The sequence below is a fragment of the Gadus macrocephalus genome, chromosome 6, assembly GCF_031168955.1.
Source record: "Gadus macrocephalus chromosome 6, ASM3116895v1".
Taxonomy (NCBI): Eukaryota; Metazoa; Chordata; class Actinopteri; order Gadiformes; family Gadidae; genus Gadus; species Gadus macrocephalus.
In genome coordinates, this window is record NC_082387.1 from 10,918,743 (window position 1) to 10,938,495 (window position 19,753).

At 46.6% G+C, this 19,753-nt stretch overlaps 1 protein-coding gene across 1 annotated transcript in view; it reads right to left on the reverse strand.

Annotated features, from left to right (window-relative positions):
- LOC132459091 (netrin receptor UNC5C-like) overlaps positions 1-19,753 on the reverse strand; it is a 159,492-nt gene that overhangs the window by 34,097 nt on the left and 105,642 nt on the right. The window contains 2 exon segments of the mRNA XM_060053466.1: positions 1-116; positions 2,517-2,697. The exon segment at positions 1-116 is cut by the window's left edge and continues 52 nt beyond it. Coding sequence (XP_059909449.1) covers positions 1-116; positions 2,517-2,697 — 297 coding nt within the window.

The following is a 19,753-nucleotide window of genomic DNA, read 5'->3' on the forward strand; positions in this document are numbered from 1 at the left end:
CGACCCTCCATTCAGAGGGGCGGGGTTAGTGCAGCTCCGGGTGCGCTTCTGGAAGCCCCGCCCACAGCGGCTGTTGCACGCCGACCACTCTGTCCACGTGGACCAGCCCCCATTCACTATGGCGACAGAGATCAACAGGCAATCAGTTTGATTGACAGAGGAAGTAAGCCGTACGTCTCTCTTTCCGTCTGTCTGACACCCGCCACCCGTCTCAATTTTGCCTCTGTCCCGAAAATGCATGCGTTTGGAGAATTAATTACATTTCTACAGCGAACAGTGAACTCTTAAGTGTGTCGGCAGCCCGACGGCTATACGGGTAGACGAGAGAAGGATTAACGTCACAGAAGAAGGTCATCGTAAAAGAGAGATACAAATGGGAAATTAATAAATAAATTAAAAAACTAGTGAAAAAATAAAATGGCCGATAACTAGGAGGTAATGAAGTGCGAGTTGACATGTCAGAGATGAGCGTGTGCGGGGGCGGTTATCACTCCATCTATTGGTCCACAGAGGCCTCCGTCACAGCCCACTAGAGGCTTCCCACTGCTCTCTGAGCAGCCAATTAGGACAGAGCGGGAGGGAAAGAGCGAGAGAGATGGATAACAACAGAAGGAGCGAGAGAAATAGAGAGAAGGAACAGAGAGAGAGAGAGAGAGAGAGAGAGACAGAGACAGAGACAGAGAGAGAGAGTGGACGAGAGAGAATCCTCTCATTCTGTCTGTCTATTTCTTATAATCTGTTTCATTATCTCTCTGAGTCTCTTGTGGCTTTCCTCCTACCCCCCCCTTCCTTCCCAGCCCTCTCTTCTTTACTGGGCTCTGGAATCCTGACCCCTTTCTCTTTTCACCTTTCAACCATTGTCTTGTGGTCTCCACCTTTCAATTTTCATCCCTTAATGCTTCTTTCATCCCTTATTTGTACCCCCCCCCCCCCCCCCCCAAACTCACACACACACACACACACACACACACACACACACACACACACACACACACACACACACACACACACACACACACACACACACACACACACACACACACACACACACACACACACACACACACACACACACACACACACACACACACACACAACATATGTCTACTGCCCGGTATGTCCTTAATCTCCTCCTTCTTCCTACACCTGTATAATAATGTGTTTTTCACACCCTCTTTGCCTTAGTTCCTTCTATTCCAGCGGTTCCTCCCTGTCAACAATGTCGCCCAAGGTCTTATGGAGTGCACAAGATTGAAGCAAAGATTGAACAATCTATTCCTGTAATGATACATCAGTGTCAGCTCACTCCGCATCACTCGCCGTCTCCCTGTAACCTACATGCACACACACGCACGCAGGCGCGCTCACGACTTTCGCCTCCTTTTGATTGAAAACCTCCTTCTGGGGAATAGAGGTGGCGTTTCATTTGAGGGAAAACAGACACGGCCGGTGTGTGTGTGTGTGTGTGTGTGCGTGTCAGAGTCTGTGTGAATGGAGTGGACTGTTGTGCACCATTTGTTCTTGAAACAGCTACATTCTCGTCTATATTCACATGGCCTTTGTTTTAAAGAAAAGCAAAGGGCATTACATCCACAGCATTGCACATTGACTTCTCTGTATCAATTTTTGTGAAACATGTGAATCACCGATTCTCTTTCGAAAAGAACAGCCTTCCAATTAATTGCAAGTGCAGAGCTTGATAATTACAGGCGGCCTCCACCCATATGTTCGCCGAAATTCATCATTTTTTTCCACAAACATCCGTAAAGGTCCAAGTGTTCTAATTCAGGACTGGCGGTTTGATTGGTCGTTTTTAATTGGCTGGGGGCAGAGGTCATGCGGTAACATCAGGCTGAGCACAAGCAAAGCATGGTGTTGATGCTGAGCTCATTACGCCAGGCAGCTGGGCTCCGGCGTTGGCTAATGACCGGGCCTCACAACATATAGCCCTCGCCCGTGCATGTTGTTTTGGTACGTATTTGAATAATGGAGTTTTTTTTATTCCCCCCTTGACATGATCTAGCCCAATTTGAGTTGTATTTCCACATGACCGGGACAAGGCCAGCACCAAGGACAGGGCCCCGTGCCCAACCCTAATATAGACATGCTGAGCCTCTTTGTCCACATCAACCACAATGTTATTGGACGCACTGAAGAGCCTGAGGAGAGAGGATCATAATGGAGTGCTGCTGGCACACAGCAAAACATGATCACTCCATGTCCTATTCGTCCATGAATTCTAAGTATTGCTTTCATTCATTCCTTCCTTTACAATTACCTTGTAGTTTATTATACCACTGGGAGTCGGCAGCTCTGTAAAGCGTTAGAACAGCATTAATCCCTTCAGGGATCAATCTCAAGCCTGTGTTCAATCCTATCAGGAGTCGCACACAGGCGCACACGCACACACACACACACACACACACACACACACACACACACACACACACACACACACACACACACACACACACACGCACAAACACACACACACACACACACACACACACACACACCGTAAACGATGACGGTGGCCGTGGTGCTCCTCCGCTTGGCCACGATGTTCTTGGCCACGCACGTGTAGTTGGCCGTGTCGGAGAGGCGCGCCTGCTTGATGATCAGGTTGTGGTCGATGGTGATGTAGAAGTTCCGGTCCTCCGCGGGGTCGATGATCTCCTCGTTCTTCAGCCACTCCACCTGAACAATGGGGAGAACCGGACTCGTGAGCGGAAGTACGATGAAGGTTCAGTTTTATACTTTATACTTTTTTTACTTTGCAATAAATGTCTGCAGTGAAGAGGTAGGTGGGGGCATGGCCCTGTCTGTAGTGGAGAGATAGGAAGGGGCGTGGCTATGTCTGTAAGGGTTAGATAGGAGGGGGCGTCGCCCTGTCTGTAGAAGAGAGATAGGAGGGGGCGTGGCACTTAGGAGCCGATCAGTAGAAAGTTGTTATCAATGTACTAATCCCATGTCTCCTGTTTTAAACATGGGGGTAGCTTGAGGACGGAGGAAAACCAACCAAGCTTTTGCAAGAAGAAGACGCTTGACGACAGACTTTTGAGTTTGATTTACACCACAATAAAAGAGGTTTGTAGCACCACAATAAAAGATGCCCTGCTGTTGTATCTTTACTGATATTTTGTACCCGGTGCCCAGTCCCTCCTTTACAGCCCAGTATGATGTGGTGCTGCCGGGTTGTAGGAGTAGGACCACAACACACATCTATGTTGGCCTCCATTACATTGCGTTTGGAATAAGTTAGCAGAGTAGTGTCTAGCCTGTCTTCACAGTGTTGTGTGTAGCGTACGAACAAACCACCGATTTTACTGAACAACAATACCACTCTCTCCTGTAATCTGGTTGTATTCACTGGTGGTGGGATGGGGATGGGGGGGGGGGGGGGGTTAGTTGAGAGAGAAAAGCGTTTGAATGTGATTTTTGTAACGGTCCACTTGAGAAGGTTAGGAACACGAGAAGAGGGATTAGTTTTGAGTGTGGTGGTAATCTTGTTTTTCCAACCCTCTCCATCAGAGGGCGGATGGGTTATTACATGAAAAAAGGGTTGCCATTATAATCTTGTTTACAAAGAACTCCACAAAGAAAAGACAAAAAAAACACAACTACACTCAATTACTTGAAGGGTAATATGATTGGGATATTTTATTCAAGAGTGTAAGGCAATAAAAGTATTTGGCAATTTAGTTAAAAAGTGTTCTGCATTATTTTCTTCTATTTATGTTGCTTCTTTTGACATTGTGCCGTGTTACATTAAAACAAAAAGATGACTGAGAGAGGCTTAAGAAGGCTCTACAGCTACTTTATAAGTGAGGACTATTTTGTTTTGTTTGACATTTCATCAAAAGTTGTGAATTCACAATGGCTTCATTGTGTTTGGAAAGCAGATACTGTTAGCCAAGTGATTCAAAATGGCCACTTTGACAGCAAGTCAGATATTTTTATTAAGCTGTGTAAATACAGGTGAATGCCAGAAAAAAACAAGATATTGAATTCTCAACAGTGTTGTGCACAAAGGGGTAAGCAGTTGGAAATCTAGGGAACAAAAATGCATATGCCTTGGTGAAGGGTAAGACAGCGGGAGGCTTTTCCATTTACGAGGCTAATCACATTTCCTGTGTGCCATATTTACTGGTCTGAACCCTCATAAATTCTACCAGTCCACAGTTTAACAGCAAGCACATAAATGTCTGCACCACAGTGTTTAATTCACCTTGTTTAATGTCATCTCCCCCTCCCATTAGGAAATGGGAATCTCAGATGTGGAAAGGATGGAATCTGGTGTTATTTTTAAGTTAACTGCCATTGCGACTTTTCCAAGCATTTTCTTCCTCTCCCTCAGTAGCCTACTCTCTCTCTGCAATTCAATCTCTTTTTTATTTGCACTTTTGGAACTGTGTGCGTTTTTGTATCCATGTGCATTTGTGTGTTAGTGTGTTATTTGTGTGCGTATGTATGTAAGTGTGTGCCTGCGCATGTGTGTGCGTCTTCATGTCCTTGTGTGTCTGGCTTACTGTAACTGATTTCCTGCTGCTAGTCTCTCTGCTGACTCCTGAACTCTTGGAGTTTCAGCAGTGCTCAATTGTGTTTTCCTATAGGAGTCTCTGACTACAGAGCCCACCCGTGGCTCAGTGTTCTTATCTTTTCAGAGTCACACGGCCTGACCTTCTGTCTCTTTTCCAAAAGAAAAGCCGGAACCAGGAAAACTATTTCAAAGTAAAGGCATAAGCCTTTGCGCAATGCAACCTATCCGGGAAAACATCTTTGTTTGTTGACTAAGTTTGATGCTGTTTGATGAACGGAATCAATGTTGTTTTAGTTCAACAGTGTTTTACATATTGTTTGCCGTGAAAACAAGTTGAACACTTTCTCCCTGTAGTCTCCTGGTAACACAGCGACCGACCCAGTTGTAAAAATACGAAATAAATTAATGGCTGTATCCTATATAAATACATAGAGAGGATGCAATGCAACATAATGGCCTGCTGTTATTTACACTATCCCAGGGTAACGGAGAAGATCATAGATCGCCCAGACACTCGCCCCTGTAATCACCTACAATCACAGGCCTGGGGAACATTTGCTATTTTAATACCATTCACAATGACCCTAGTGCAACCCAATAAATACAACGCAGTCGACAGCCTTCACGCAATGGAGGTCATGGTCCCGGGAAAAAGTAAACCACTGAACCACCAAAATATGTCATGAAAATAAAAACGCAACTTCACTGCTGGAATATACGGAGAATGCCTTGTGTAGGGTTATGTGTCCTACACTATGAGACACCACGCTGTGGAGAAGCCTGAAGGGACGCCTTATGTGTTCTGCTGGCTTCAGACAAAGAGACCTCATGTGGTGTCCCCGCTTCCTCTGCCAGTGCATCATTAGACATAGCTGTGTGTGTGTGTGTGTGTGTGTGTGTGTGTGTGTGTGTGTGTGTGTGTGTGTGTGTGTGTGTGTGTGTGTGTGTGTGTGTGTGTGTGTGTGTGTGTGTGTGTGTGTGTGTGTGTGTGTGTGTGTGTGTGTGTGTGTGTGTGTGTGTGGTTGGCACGGGACCATGGGTTCAAGCCAACAGCCAAACAGAGAACAAGCCAGATTTGGTTGTTCCAACCTCTCTACTACATCCCCTGCACACACGCACGCACGCACGCACGCACGCACGCACGCACGCACGCACGCACGCACGCACGCACGCACGCACGCACGCACGCACGCACGCACGCACGCACGCACGCACGCACGCACGCACGCACGCACGCACGCACACACTTTAGTGGAAACAGTGTGGGCAGTGTTCCCATGACCTACAGCTTGTGAGTATGTTTGTCAAAGACTGGAGGTTGGTGGTGGGCAGTGTTAGTAGAGTAATACCCACCAAGTAAACAGGTAAAGTACCCATAACCCAAACCAACACATCTATAAGGCGTAGCTGAGAATGTGCCTGTGCCTGGTGGCTACATAGAGACTATGATTTACAAATCACACAGCACACTGAAACAGGCATCTCTTTGTGTTAAAGAAACAAATGCTACAGGGTTGATGCGTGAGTCAATGAACACACATGTTCTCTTCTGAGGTGTTGCGACAAAGCACAATGGAATGGAAACCTTGGTTTAACATTACGCAGGATCCCGGCCAACCACACGCCAAAGAAAAGGATGCTATTCTCAGACTCTCCGAATATTGTCAATGACAACAGCTATACATAGCACTTCAAAATGTCACAATGTGTCAATAACATCAAGATATTAGACATTGCATATCTGTCATTCATATTTTCAACCTTTATTCATTATAATAAGTATTATCATTACAATATTATAATTAATATTGTTATTAACAATGAGGATGGATCGAAACTTTATAGGGGATGTTTGTAGTCGCCATTTAATTAATAGGATTAGTAGTATAACATTTATATTGTGTGTTATCAGTGCATCCATGTGATGATATGATGGCTCTAATGATGAGTTTTAACTAATTATGGGACATAACATCTCAGACAGGATGACTCAATGGTGTGCAAACATTCAAAAGTAGACCAAGACTGGCTTATTAACACACTTTCACACACTTCATATCCATTTATATGACATGTGTGCGTATGTGTGTGTGTGTGTGTGTGTGTGTCACACACACACACACACACACACACACACACACACACACACACACACACACACACACACACATTCTGCCAGATGTGCCTGGTGTATTATGGTTATTATTGAGTCTAGTACTGTCAGCTAGAGACCCATCTCTATAATTGGATAACTAGTTCCTATTAGCGAGCGCACGCATTCTCTCCAGAACGTGAGTAAACACACGTAAATATGTACGCATCTGCTCCGGTATATTTACGGGGGATAGATATATCATTCGGTAAAGGGTGAGAATGTATATGTTTATAAAACGCTCACACTAAAAAGTCTGATAAATCAAAAATAAAACATTCAATAAATAAAGAAAGGGAAGAAAAAAAAACCGAAGCCGGGAACAGAGATCTAGCGAACACATATCCATGCATGGAAACCACACACCCAGAAGGAGCACATGTGTGTGTTTCCCTGCACTGTCCCTGGCTCCCTGCTCCCAATTGACACCTGGCTGGATATCTGAGGTACGATATGATGTCTCTGACAAATGTGTAAGCAAATGTCTGGTCTGCATCCCCCCCCCACGCCCGCCCGCCCCCCAATGTGTCTCTAAGTAGAATGGTAATCAAGCTTTTCATTAGCACAGTAACAAAGCCCATTACCGGCTAATCAACCATCTTCAAACCCATTGGACGAAAACTAATAGAAAATTAATCCAACAGTGCACATGAACAAAGTAGACATTGTGGGTGTTATCGTATGTTTATTTTGCGTGCGTGTGTGTGTGATTGTATGCGTGTGTGTGTCTGTGTGTGTGTGTGTCTGTGTGTTTGCCTGTATCTAATTTAGATAATACATTCATCCCATCAGAAGGAGCAAAAACGATTTATGAATCACTGAGCATCATGGCAACCGTGAATAATATGAAGTTAAAGCGATGTGCTGGTGATTTACCACGTACACATGTCACACAAATATCAGCTCATGTCAATCAGAACGTACCTTTGTCTTCAATATGACATCAGATATCAAAACCAGATGGAAAAAAAGATTAGGATGAGAGTAATCCTCATTCTATGCAATAGTCGAGAAATGGATTGTGATTAATTAATGTCTTTTGATTTGTGTTATTTTTCTTCTCTGTTCATTATATAATACAACAACTGGAACGAGTCCAAAATAATTAATAACGAGACTATTTGAGGCGTGTGTCTTGTTAACGTTTGTTCGGTTTTGTAGAAGATTCTCAGTCCACATCAGACGGCGACGTATCAACTCACATTTTACATTTCATTTCATCAGCAAGCGCTGAAAACATGAAACCGGCTTTCGGTCTGACTCCATCTCTAAATACGGCAACGCTTCAACCGCGAGCGGCAAGAAAGCTGAGGCTTTTCATTGATCCAATCAGACGCCCATAGGCCATCGATAGCCCATGCCGTTTTAAACTCTTGGTCTTAATTGGCCATATGTCGCTCCGTCTCCATGCCTGGGCCTCTCACCACACCAAGGGAGCTGATTAGGCCCACATTCCTCCTCCTGGCTACTGATGCTGGGTGGAGGGGTTGGTGGTGCTGGTGGTGGGGAGATGAGTGGTAGGAGGAGGAGGAGGCTGGATCCCCTCTCTCCACCACGACCACCAACGCCACCTCCCCCACCACCAACACCACCACCTCCCCCAGCACCAATAGCACCACCACCACCACCACAACTGCCAAGACTGGGCAGATTGCATGGGGTTAATTCAAGGTCACACCATGCATGTATGTATATCTAACGCGGGTAGGCTGGGGATGAGGGGGTGGGTGGATGTGTGTGTGTGTGCGGCGAGGGTGCGAAAAGGGAGTGAATGCATGCGTGGGTACACATCATTGTGTGTGTGCATGTGTGTGTGTGTGTGTGTGTGTGTGTGTGTGTGTGTGTGTGTGTGTGTGTGTGTGTGTGTGTGTGTGTGTGTGTGTGTGTGTGTGTGTGTGTGTCTGGGTGTGTGTGTGTGTATGTGTGCGTGCTATCTTGGGATTTCAGCGATTCAGACAGCTTAATTAACTTGATGCAGGCAAGTGACATTAGGGCCCAATTATAGCACCTGACCACACTGACACAACTGGGTCATCAGTGAGACTGGCCCTCTATTATTACACTCACACACACACAGAATGGATGACTACCCAATTACAGGCTTTTAAAAAGGCATTTACTTTTCAAGCTCTAAAAACATTTCACAATGATCTAAAGCAGCATCATATATTCTTATGAACCATAAAATGGTCGTTAGCACATCAAGAGTGTAAAAGGAACATTTTGACAGACCGCAAATTGAACGGTGCCTGGACGCTCTTTGATGTTATACAACGCACTGATGAAACTTTTGCCCAGAAAGGAATGCCGCCTCTGTATAGTAAGGAGCGTGGTATACTCTTATGCCTTGTTAACATACGTTGAGCCATCAAAAAGAAGCCGGAAAGTAGAAATGAAAAGAGGAGCAGAGAGCCAAAGGTGAAGCTTCAAAGTATCTTGTGTCGAGTGCGCTTTTAATGATCGGAGTTTAGACTTAGAGAATTTGAATGGGAGCCGGAGCACAGTAGGTCACGCAGGAATTGGTTTGGTGGATATTTTTCACTGCAGAAATTATAAAATAAGCGTAAATAATTGAGAATATTAGGACGAAGCTGGAGCAAATATTTGTTGTAGAGGTGTCACAACATCAGCGTCTTTTAAACCAATCAAAGGCACGCACACTTCATAAAAATTCATAATAATATGATCATGATAATCCTGGGTGATATCTGCTCTCCTATCCCGACTTCATCCTCACGTCTGCGGCATGTACACGAATGCTCAACACAAGGTCGTACATTTCACAGCAGAAGTGCATTCCCCTTCACATTAAAGAACATGTCCATCGCTGCACAGCGTCGCCAGTGATCTCCTCTGTAAACAGATGGGGGAGGGTCACGAGGTAACTTTTCAGCGCCACGGTGTATGATCAATACTTTAGTGTACCGTGTATACATGCTGTGGTATGTGCTGGCATTGCCACGCTGTGCAGGAGACAACAAAGGCGTCCCTGAGGTGGGCCGTGGCGACGTGACACCACAGAGAACTCTCCAAGGGTGTCCCACGCAGGCAGAATGGGGACGCACAGGAGGACACCTCGCCAGGACAGCTATTTATAACCCCGCACCCCCACGCCACGCCGTTTTTCTGGGTACGCAGGAAAAGCCGCGGTTGACGTTGGAGAGAGTGGGTCGTGATTGGCAGGCATGATGCAAAATGTGTCGTTTGATTGAAGCATGTGGCAACATTTCCCATGGTGAGGGATTTATGTTGTGCCATTTGGTGGGATTCTAAAGATTCTGAGGAATGTAAAATGCCTGGCGATGCTTGTGTGTGCGTTGGAGGGCTGGGGGTGTGTGTGTGTGTGTGTGTGTGTGTGTGTGTGTGTGTGTGTGTGTGTGTGTGTGTGTGTGTGTGTGTGTGTGTGTGTGTGTGTGTGTGTGTGTGTGTGTGTGTGTGTTTGTTTCAGTGATAGGCTTCCAGAAAAAGGCTGAAGAACATAAAATTGAGAATATTCTGCAGCAAGGAGACGCTAAGTTGAAAAAATTCTACAGTAGCAATAGTGTGAGATGAGAGGAGAGAGGTGAGAGGAGAGGAGAGAGGTGAGAGGAGAGGAGAGAAGAAGACGAGAGAAGAAGAAAGAAAAGGAGAGGTGGAAAGAGGGGCGCAGAGGAGGGGAGGTTAGTAACTGGAAATAAATGAGGTCATGTGCTGCTGAGCGAAGTCTGCATCCTCGAAACACACACACACACACACACACACACACACATATATATACACGCACACACGAACACACCATTACCTTTGAGACCGAACACAGGTGCAAATGCCTCACAGTGATCTATTAGACTCCCCCTCCCATGTCATCTCCCCCCCCAATCTGCTCAGACAGAGAGGCAGGGGGGAGGGAGGAGGGAGGGAGGGAGGGAGGGAGGGAGGGAGGGAGGGAGGGAGGGAGAGAGAGGCATTGGATGCAGTGAAGGCCACGGTCAGAGCTGAATTTGTTCTTGTTCGCAGGTGCAGCACTTACTCCAACACACACACACACACACACACACACACACACACACACACACACACACACACACACACACACACACACACACACACACACACACACACGCGCACAAACACGGAAAGCTTAAAACCTATGCAGAAACCTTAAGCAGGTACAACATAGACAAAGGAACAATGGAAGTGGAGGAATACAAGGGGGACAAAGAGAGGGAATGCTGAGGGCGAAATAGATGTATTATTCCCTGCATCTCATTTGCATTTCTCCACATTCTGTCAACAATTAGGAGGACAGGGATAGTGTGAGGTGCAGGGGGGCTGTCAGAGATATATGGGGGCGATGTGGCAGGACAGCGGTGTACTCGAACACATGGGAAAGCATAATGTAGGTGGAGGAAAATACACACGGGGACCTAGCTAAGGAAAGGCCGTGGTGGAGATTGAAAAAAAAATGCAAAGGAAGGTCGGAACGAGAAAAGTGAGGCAGTGAATATTTGTCAAATTCGATGTGTCAGGAGGACTCCAGCTGTGTGTGAGCTTGGTTGGATATGACATGTTTTTTTGCCCCCTCACATTTTTCAATCAATGTCAATCTTTTCAAATGCATCCATCCATTCACATCATCAATTCTGATGTTGATGATTCATGCCCGGGAAATCGGCCCAGGCTGTGAAGTCAAAGAAGTATTACGGAGAGTATTGGTGAAATATTTTTAAAATGTATTATTCTTGTTATAGGACACAATTATTCCCCTGTGTAAGGAATGTCTTCAAGAGTTCCTCTGGCACCAATGAGCCAATGAAAACCCATTAGAATTTGAACATTTGGCCTCCATGCCCCCTCTTCCTTTTGAGGTTTAGTTTTAATGCTCCTCTCAAACTTTAAAGGGCCAGGTTATGGCCATAATGGACTGCTGCTTTTGCTGAGGGCACCAAAAATTGGTGGATGAGAATGAGGGGGACAAGGAGGAGTTATAAAAGGGAAGTGTGCCAGTGGAGGAGAATGCAGTGGCCTTGGATGAAAGCAGTGAAAGGGGAACGAGATTGGAGAAAGAAAGACAAGAAGTGGCCGTGTTTGAAGGTTTGACTTGACGTGAACTTCTATTGAGGCTGCAACACTGTCCACTATTTTCTGTTGAAATGTTCAATAGAGTAAGATGCCCCAGTGTAAAAGTTTAAGCTATGTAAATGTTTCGTCTTGCATTCGATTGAGTTGGGGAATATAAAAAAAAAACATTCATTGTCATGCTAGGAATTGGGGAAAAGGGTGAATATTTAAGGATTGTCAAATGTTTACATTTAAAATGCATACAGTGCTGCCTAGTTTATGCCTCTGGTTTGATCATGGGCAATGTGAAGCAAGAAAGAGAGAGTGAGAGAGAGAGAGAGAGAGAGAGAGAGAGAGAGGAGAGAGAGAGAGAGAGGGGGAGAGAGAGAGAGAGAGAGAGAGAGAGAGAGAGAGAGAGAGAGAGTGAGAGAGAGAGAGAGAGAGAGAGAGAGAGAGAGAGAGAGAGAGAGAGAGAGGGGAGCTGCTTTAAAATGTAAGGGCGAGACAATTGGGTCTGAAGTCCTGGCGTAAAAAGGTCATCCATACGGGAGATGTACGAGGTGCGGAAACGATGACAGAGGAGCCATGAGAAGAGGGAAGGGAGAAAACGAGGCCATACGGAATCTAGGAAACGAGAAACAAGGATTGATGAAATAAGGGTGGGCGTGCTGGGACAAGAACTGGGACGATAAACAAACACACGGAAAACGGAAAAATTAGCAGAACGCAAATGAAATCACATACAGACACAGTCGGAGAGCTGTGGGGGCTGCGGACGATGCATGCTGGCTCAGGCTGTGAAAGACGGACGGCAGAACCCCGAAGCCGAGTATTTTGGGGTGAAAAGGTGAGCCGAGTGTAGCGTAGACATTGGTGTGCTGGATGCCCACCGTGTGGAATAACAGGCAAGTCCCCTCAGTGACCCCCCCCCCCTTCCCCCATCCCTAGACACGCAATGATCCAGGAACAGCGTGAGACATCGCTGAATCAACACTGCCGTAATACTGCAGGGAACCGGCTCGCTCTGGAAAGTGCGACACTACAATGGCAAGAGAAGTGGCTCACTCAAATGGTACTCGAGTACATTTGGTACATTTATGCCGCTTTTCCACCGCACATGTAGCTCGACTCGACACGACTCGACACGACACGACTCGACACGGTAGCAGCACGGGTGCTTTTCCACCGCAAATAGTACCTCCGGGACGTGGGCGGGGTCGGCTGCGCGAAAGGGCCGTGACGTATTTGTGTACGCGACGCAAACAACACATACGCAACCCACACATGGACAGAACCCACATAACAACAATGGAGGACATCGATCGCATTACTATTATTAGCTGGCATGTTGAAGAAGTTGGAGAAGTGGAACATGTTGGCTGCGGCGCTGCTATGGATGTTACCAGCATGGTTGCCATGTCGCTCTCGTGACTTCGTCACACTCTCTGGCCAATCAGTCGCCGGCCGTCTGCCGACGTCACCTTTTAGCATCGGCTCAGCTCGCTTGGAACCTAGAGCGAGTAGGTACTAGAAAAAGCAGCCACTTCAGGTACCAGATACCATGGTACCGCGGTGGAAACGCAAAAAATGCGAGCTGAGTCGAGTCGTGTCGAGCTGGTACCATGCAGTGGAAAAGCGGCATTAGATGAGCTCCTGACAGGACAACTCTAGTGGCTGGGAAGAATGCTATTACTTTAAATGCACGCCTGGAAAAGGGGAGGAATGAGGATGTGATGTAAATGAGCCAAAGGTACACAGCCAACCCCACGCTGTTGAAGTTAAACAGCAAACAAGCGAGAGAAATATTTGGGAGAAATGTTCACTTCACGCATGTGTGTGTGTGTGTGTGTGTGTGTGTGTGTGTGTGTGTGTGTGTGTGTGTGTGTGTGTGTGTGTGTGTGTGTGTGTGTGTGTGTGTGTGTGTGTGTGTGTGTGTGTGTGTGTGTGTGGAAAGAGAGTCTGTGTGTGTGTGTGTCTCTCTGTCTAAGCTGTTGGGTTCTGTGGTGTAGGAGTGTTGATGGCACTTCATAACGATAATCAATTCATAAGCGGAGCGGAGAGGAGTCGAGGCAGAGCCGGGCTGATTGGGGGCAGACAAATCCGTTTTAATTGACTCTCTAATGCTCTCTAGTGTTTTTGAAATCGGCCCACCCACCAATAAGATCAGCCTCACTTTATTAGCAGGGGTCAGTTGTTGACAGTTGTTAAAGACAAGGGCGGGCTTTATGTGGAGGGGCTGGGGTTAGGACCCAGATATCGTGCAATTGGAGAGTTTATGACCTCATTTCCCGTCCTCCGCGAGATTGGTGAGGAAGCATATTGAAATCGAGTTTGATTATGGAGAGACTGAAGAGGAGTTGGGGTCACTGAAACCAGGACTGGGTGTGTACCTTGGAACGTCATTTGTTGTATGGGCACAGACATGTTTCAAAGGACCTGAGGGGTATTCCATCAACCAGGCTAAAGGCAAAGCCGGGCTTATTTCACTTAGCCTCGCTACTTTAAGCTAGAGTTGCGTTCCATTAACGTGACTTAAAGGAATCTCCACTAAGTAACCATGGCAATTTATCCGACCAAACTAACCTGGTCGGTACCAGGCTATCTGTCAGGCTTATTTACTCAGTGTTTCAGAGAAGTCCATCTGTCGGAAACAAGTGTGCCATCAGAAGGTTCCGCCAAGCCTAGTCCTCACGATTTAAACAGCCATTATTTTCACTAAGGGTCTAAGATTAAATGATGCAAATAAAATGATAAAATTAATTGCTATCTTTTGTTATCCAGGACATTTTTTGCCAAATATATGTATTCGATACAAATCATGAACCAGCAGTTGGGTTAGTGGTCTAGCATTAGCCCTGTAGTACAGGTGACCCTAGTTTGCGTCTTGAGTGCGTCATTGGATTCTTGGCGGTGGCTTATCTTTGTAATCAGAGAAATTAGGCCTCACAATTGACTTTTTAGATAGTAAATATGTCTTACAATATCCCTAAAATACAATTCTAACTTGCAAGAACCCATGGTAAAGTTAATAGTAATAATAATGTTACTGATAGTGAGGCCTTTGTCACTATGACAAAGACACTGCTGCATGGGAAATTGTCAGCCACAACAATTCCATTCAGGTGAGTTTGTCGGCAGGCAGCCGAGACCACCTCTGTTGAGATAAATACTATGGTTAGTCAGTTTAGTATATTCAAAGAAATGGAAACTAAAACGCATGAATAATTGTTTGATTCCAGTAATCCTACCTAAATTACTAAATGGGTGGGGATTGAACCCCGGACGACCGTGTGCAAGGACACATTACCTCAAGACTATCTCCCTGATGACGAGTAGTCAATATTACATTTATTTGTTACGCTTAATACTACTACTGCATTCAAAAGATTGGTCATTTTATTGCCAGGCGGCCTCCCTGTTTTTATCAATAGTTACGGTGTTCCCTTTAGGAGTTATTATATGCTTGTATGTATGTGTGTGTTCATAGACCTCCACAAGCAGCTTCTGTTCGCCTCTGGAAAAGACCCTGCTCAGTCCTTTTCGGACATTTGATCCATGATTCGACATTCACGATTCTGGGCTGGTTACATATCTCGTGAGCACGCTTAATCCACGTTAACATAAGCCTGGTTTGAACTAACCTGAGCAAGGCGCGGCTGAACTGGGTTGATGGAATGGCTTCAGCCTCAAGTGTATGTTGCCGTTAGTTCTAACCAGGCTTAATCAACTAAGCGCCGCTTTCGTTAGTGACTTTGATGGAATACCCCTCTGGAAATGTTTGTAATTTGTAAACGATGGTGTGCATTTACAGAAGATAGCTATTAGATAGACTGTCGAAGGCTATGGCAGTGAAATAGCAACACTATTGTACACGTAAAAACAATTACTATGTGCTTTACTTCATATCGTTTACCGTGTGTTCTCTCCTTCAGATAATTTACTGTAACCAACACATAACAAAGAGATGGACCTTTGTGTTTGGGATAGATTGAGTCGTTCCCAGAGTACGTTGTCATGTATCTGGATGTGCCTATTAGCGGAGGCCAGGTGTAGCACTAACGAGAGGCAGCAAATATAGACTCTACACTCTACTCGGCAGAAAGGTTAGTGCCTACATTTTGTTAGCAAACAGATGTTTCAGCTGACCAGTATAACATAAACACCCACCCTTAACTCAATAAGAAAACAAGAAGCTAAAAAATAAACCAGATTACACCCTGTGTGGTGTTTTTTCTTTACAGTATTCTGTTCACTCCGTTAATGGATTTCAGATTGTTGGGCTGAGAAAGGTGGCAGCTATATAATGTGCTGTCCGTTCAAGGCACCTCTAAATTGTATATTTTACCATGAAAAGGTAGACGTTTGGTTAGACATATATACATGAAGATTCATAAGAAAAAAAAACATCCGACACTATGACATGAGGTAAGGCAAACGACACTGTGGGGCCGGTGTTCCGGTGGCTGCAAAAACTAACGTCAGCCTCCAACGCTCGAGTCAGGCTCTCTGCCGTTGGACACGGCCACCCTTGGTGTCAGAGAATGTGTTCATTCGTCCAGAACAACACCGCCGGGGCCACCAAGGGCAGGGTCCGCTGGTGTGTCCGCTGTGTGTGTGTGTGTGTGTGTGTGTGTGTGTGTGTGTGTGTGTGTGTGTGTGTGTGTGTGTGTGTGTGTGTGTGTGTGTGTGTGTGTGTGTGTGTGTGTGTGTGTGTGTGTGTGAGACGCCGCGAGATGTGGCCATCACTCGAACACTTTGTGTCAAGCTGTCAGGTACTTGAGAAATACGTTGGACAAAAAAAAAATCACAAAGCGGAGACAGGCGGTAAGTGAAAGAGTGCGGGACGGAGATAGCAGGCAAAACAAGGAAGAAAAGAGGCACACACAGAGAATGGGGTTCTGTGCCACACAGAGGAACAAAGCAGAACAGACACGAGGCGCACGTCACCGAAGTACTACATGAAGGATTGAAAAGAAAAAAGCGGAAGGGTCAAGCCATTTTCTCACGAGTACATTTAAGTCCCCTTTTATGCTGTTGCCAAACAGTCAAGTATAATGGGAAGGGTGACGTTGGGAAAAAAAAACGAAAAAACGAAAACAAAGTAAAAATGCCCTTCTTTTTCTCAAGTGTTTTCCCGAAAGCCTTTGAAAAAGTAATGAAAGGAGAAGGCGAAAGACTCATGGTTCTGAGACATTTGGGAAGAGGGGGAGGGGTGGTGAGGGTGGAGGGGTGGTGAGGGTGAGGGGTGGTGAGGGTGGAGGGGTGGTGAGGGTGGAGGGGTGGTGAGGGTGGAGGGGTGGTGAGGGTGGTGGGTGGTGAGGGTGGAGGGGTGGTGAGGGTGGAGGGGTGGTGAGGGTGGTGGGTGGTGAGGGTGGAGGGGTGGTGAGGGTGGAGGGGTGGTGAGGGTGGAGGGGTGGTGAGGGGGAGGGGTGGTGAGGGTGGAGGGGTGGTGAGGGTGGAGGGGTGGTGAGGGTGGAGGGGTGGTGAGGGGGAGGGGTGGTGAGGGGGAGGGGTGGTGAGGGTGAGGGGTGGTGAGGGTGGAGGGGTGGTGAGGGTGGAGGGGTGGTGAGGGTGGAGGGGTGGTGGGTGGTGAGGGTGGAGGGGTGGTGAGGGGGAGGGGTGGTGAGGGTGGAGGGGTGGTGAGGGTGGAGGGGTGGTGAGGGTGGTGGGTGGTGAGGGTGGAGGGGTGGTGAGGGTGGAGGGGTGGTGAGGGTGGAGGGGTGGTGAGGGGGAGGGGTGGTGAGGGTGGAGGGGTGGTGAGGGTGGAGGGGTGGTGAGGGTGGTGGGTGGTGAGGGTGGAGGGGTGGTGAGGGTGGAGGGGTGGTGAGGGTGGAGGGGTGGTGAGGGTGGAGGGGTGGTGAGGGTGGTGGGGGAAGAGGCGGTACGCCCCTCAATCATTATCGTCTACCCACAGACTCCTGAGCCGAGGAGCCACTCAAGCGTTTATGCAGCACAAAAGGAGAACGCAAACCCCTTCATTTCAAAAGAATCATCCCCCTCGAACCACAGGAAGCAACCAAAATACATATCATCTCCTGCTTCCTCACTTCCTGTCCTCTCTGGGCAGAAGAAAGCTAGCAGGGTCAATTGTCGGTTGGGGAACGAAAAAAGGCAAAAGAAAACGACAATAAAGCAAAAGACCGCAGCTACGCTCACATCTATGGTAGAGGACTTGATTGATGGTTTCCCGAAACGGCCTTGCATAAGAGGTACATGTGAAAACCAATGGGTGAAGTCACTTTGAGGAGTGAAATCACAGAGAGGAAAGCTAAGATGTTTTTTGTTTTTTTTTGTCAGCATGCCAAGGTAAACGTCTGGAGAGCGAGCGGGATGGGAAGCCACCTCAACGAGGTACAGAAGAAGCAAGATGAACACTGAGAGAGAGAGAGACGGAGAGAGAGAGAGAGAGAGAGAGAGAGAGAGAGAGAGAGAGAGACACACACACAAACACAGAGAAAGAGTGAGTGTGATGAGTGTGATGGATAAAGACATCCATAGTGCTTAAGATAAAGTGAAATATGGAGAGAGTGAATGAGTGGTTGAAAGGGAGAGAGAAAGGGAGAGCAAGACGAGTGTGTGAAAGAAAGGATGACAAGATTAACGGAGAATAGATAGAGCGAGTCAGAAAGAGTAATCAGAATTAATTGATTGGTTTTAATAAGGCAAAGACACAGATCTAAATATTTGTAGTGTTCATGGCCGAGTCTCTGAACATAGGAAAGAATGTGTTGCCCCAATGTGTGCGTGTGTGTGTGTGTGTGTGTGTGTGTGTGTGTGTGTGTGTGTGTGTGTGTGTGTGTGTGTGTGTGTGTGTGTGTGTTTTTGTGGGTATGTGCGTGTGCGTGCATGGGCACTTTTACACAATAGGATGTGAGTCAACATCCCATTAGGGAATGATCATAATAATCTCTACCGCTATCCCGAACGGCCGACCAAACACATCCACAATCAAAACAATAGACAACAAAAGCTAATTTTCCTCCCATTTGTAAATGCCTCTGCAGTGATCGGCTGCCAGCACATTATTTCCACAACTATTCCAATAATAATTCCCAGAGACTCCATGAATCCAAAACAGATGGGTTTAAAAAAGAGAAGAAACAATTGCTGACTAATCTGCGGATTATGGATATGATTTGTGACAGAGATGGGAGATCAAGGTAGAGTGCGAGGGGAGATGACTGTTCTATCCGAAAGAGGATTAGGCGGGAGATCTATTTGGAAAGGTGCACTGCACAAATAGTTCGGTGGTCATTGTGCACAGGCACGGGCGGCACGCCGAGAGAGTCCACGCCTGCTACATTCTGCGGTGGGCCGCTGGAGGATGATCGAGGAAGACCAGAGCTCTCGTGGAGACGCACGGGCGAGCCGGTCGAACTCTGTTTGCAGGATGCGTCCGCTCCCTGCAGTAAGTAGTATTAGGTTTCCTTCAATCAGACATCCGTTCAGAACCACACAGATTACCTCCAGCAAAACAAAACGATTTCTTCCTCGTTTTTTGTTTCCTTTTGGCTTTGATAAAAACAGCACAGTACTAGTATGGTGCTTAAAAGCACCGGAAGGAGGGTTAGGGTTAGGAGTTTACACAGGGGGCCGAAAGCAAAACTAATCCGAGGGAGGAATCAACGAGGACTTTATGAACCCGCACTTATATCAACACACTGGTCGTTTCACCAAGATGCTCCTTAAGCGAGGGAGCATATCCTTGAGAAGAACGCCTACATTGTATTTGCTTAGAAAACCCTTTCATTTGGTGCCTTAATTTGGCTAAACGTACAATGGTTCAGCGATGGCTCTCTGCCTGCATCATTACAAAATAACTGCCCCAACTAGTCACCAGAAAGACGAGGCATTCTCAAAAGACGGGAGACAATAACAACCGTATCCGGCGCAGTGTTCTGTTGTTGTTATTCTCCCCCCGCCCCCACCTACACTAAAGAAGAACAGAACACTGTTCTGCTAACAGGACGGTGCTTAAAAAGCCCACATGAAACACTCACATCTGCTATGTATGAGCAAAC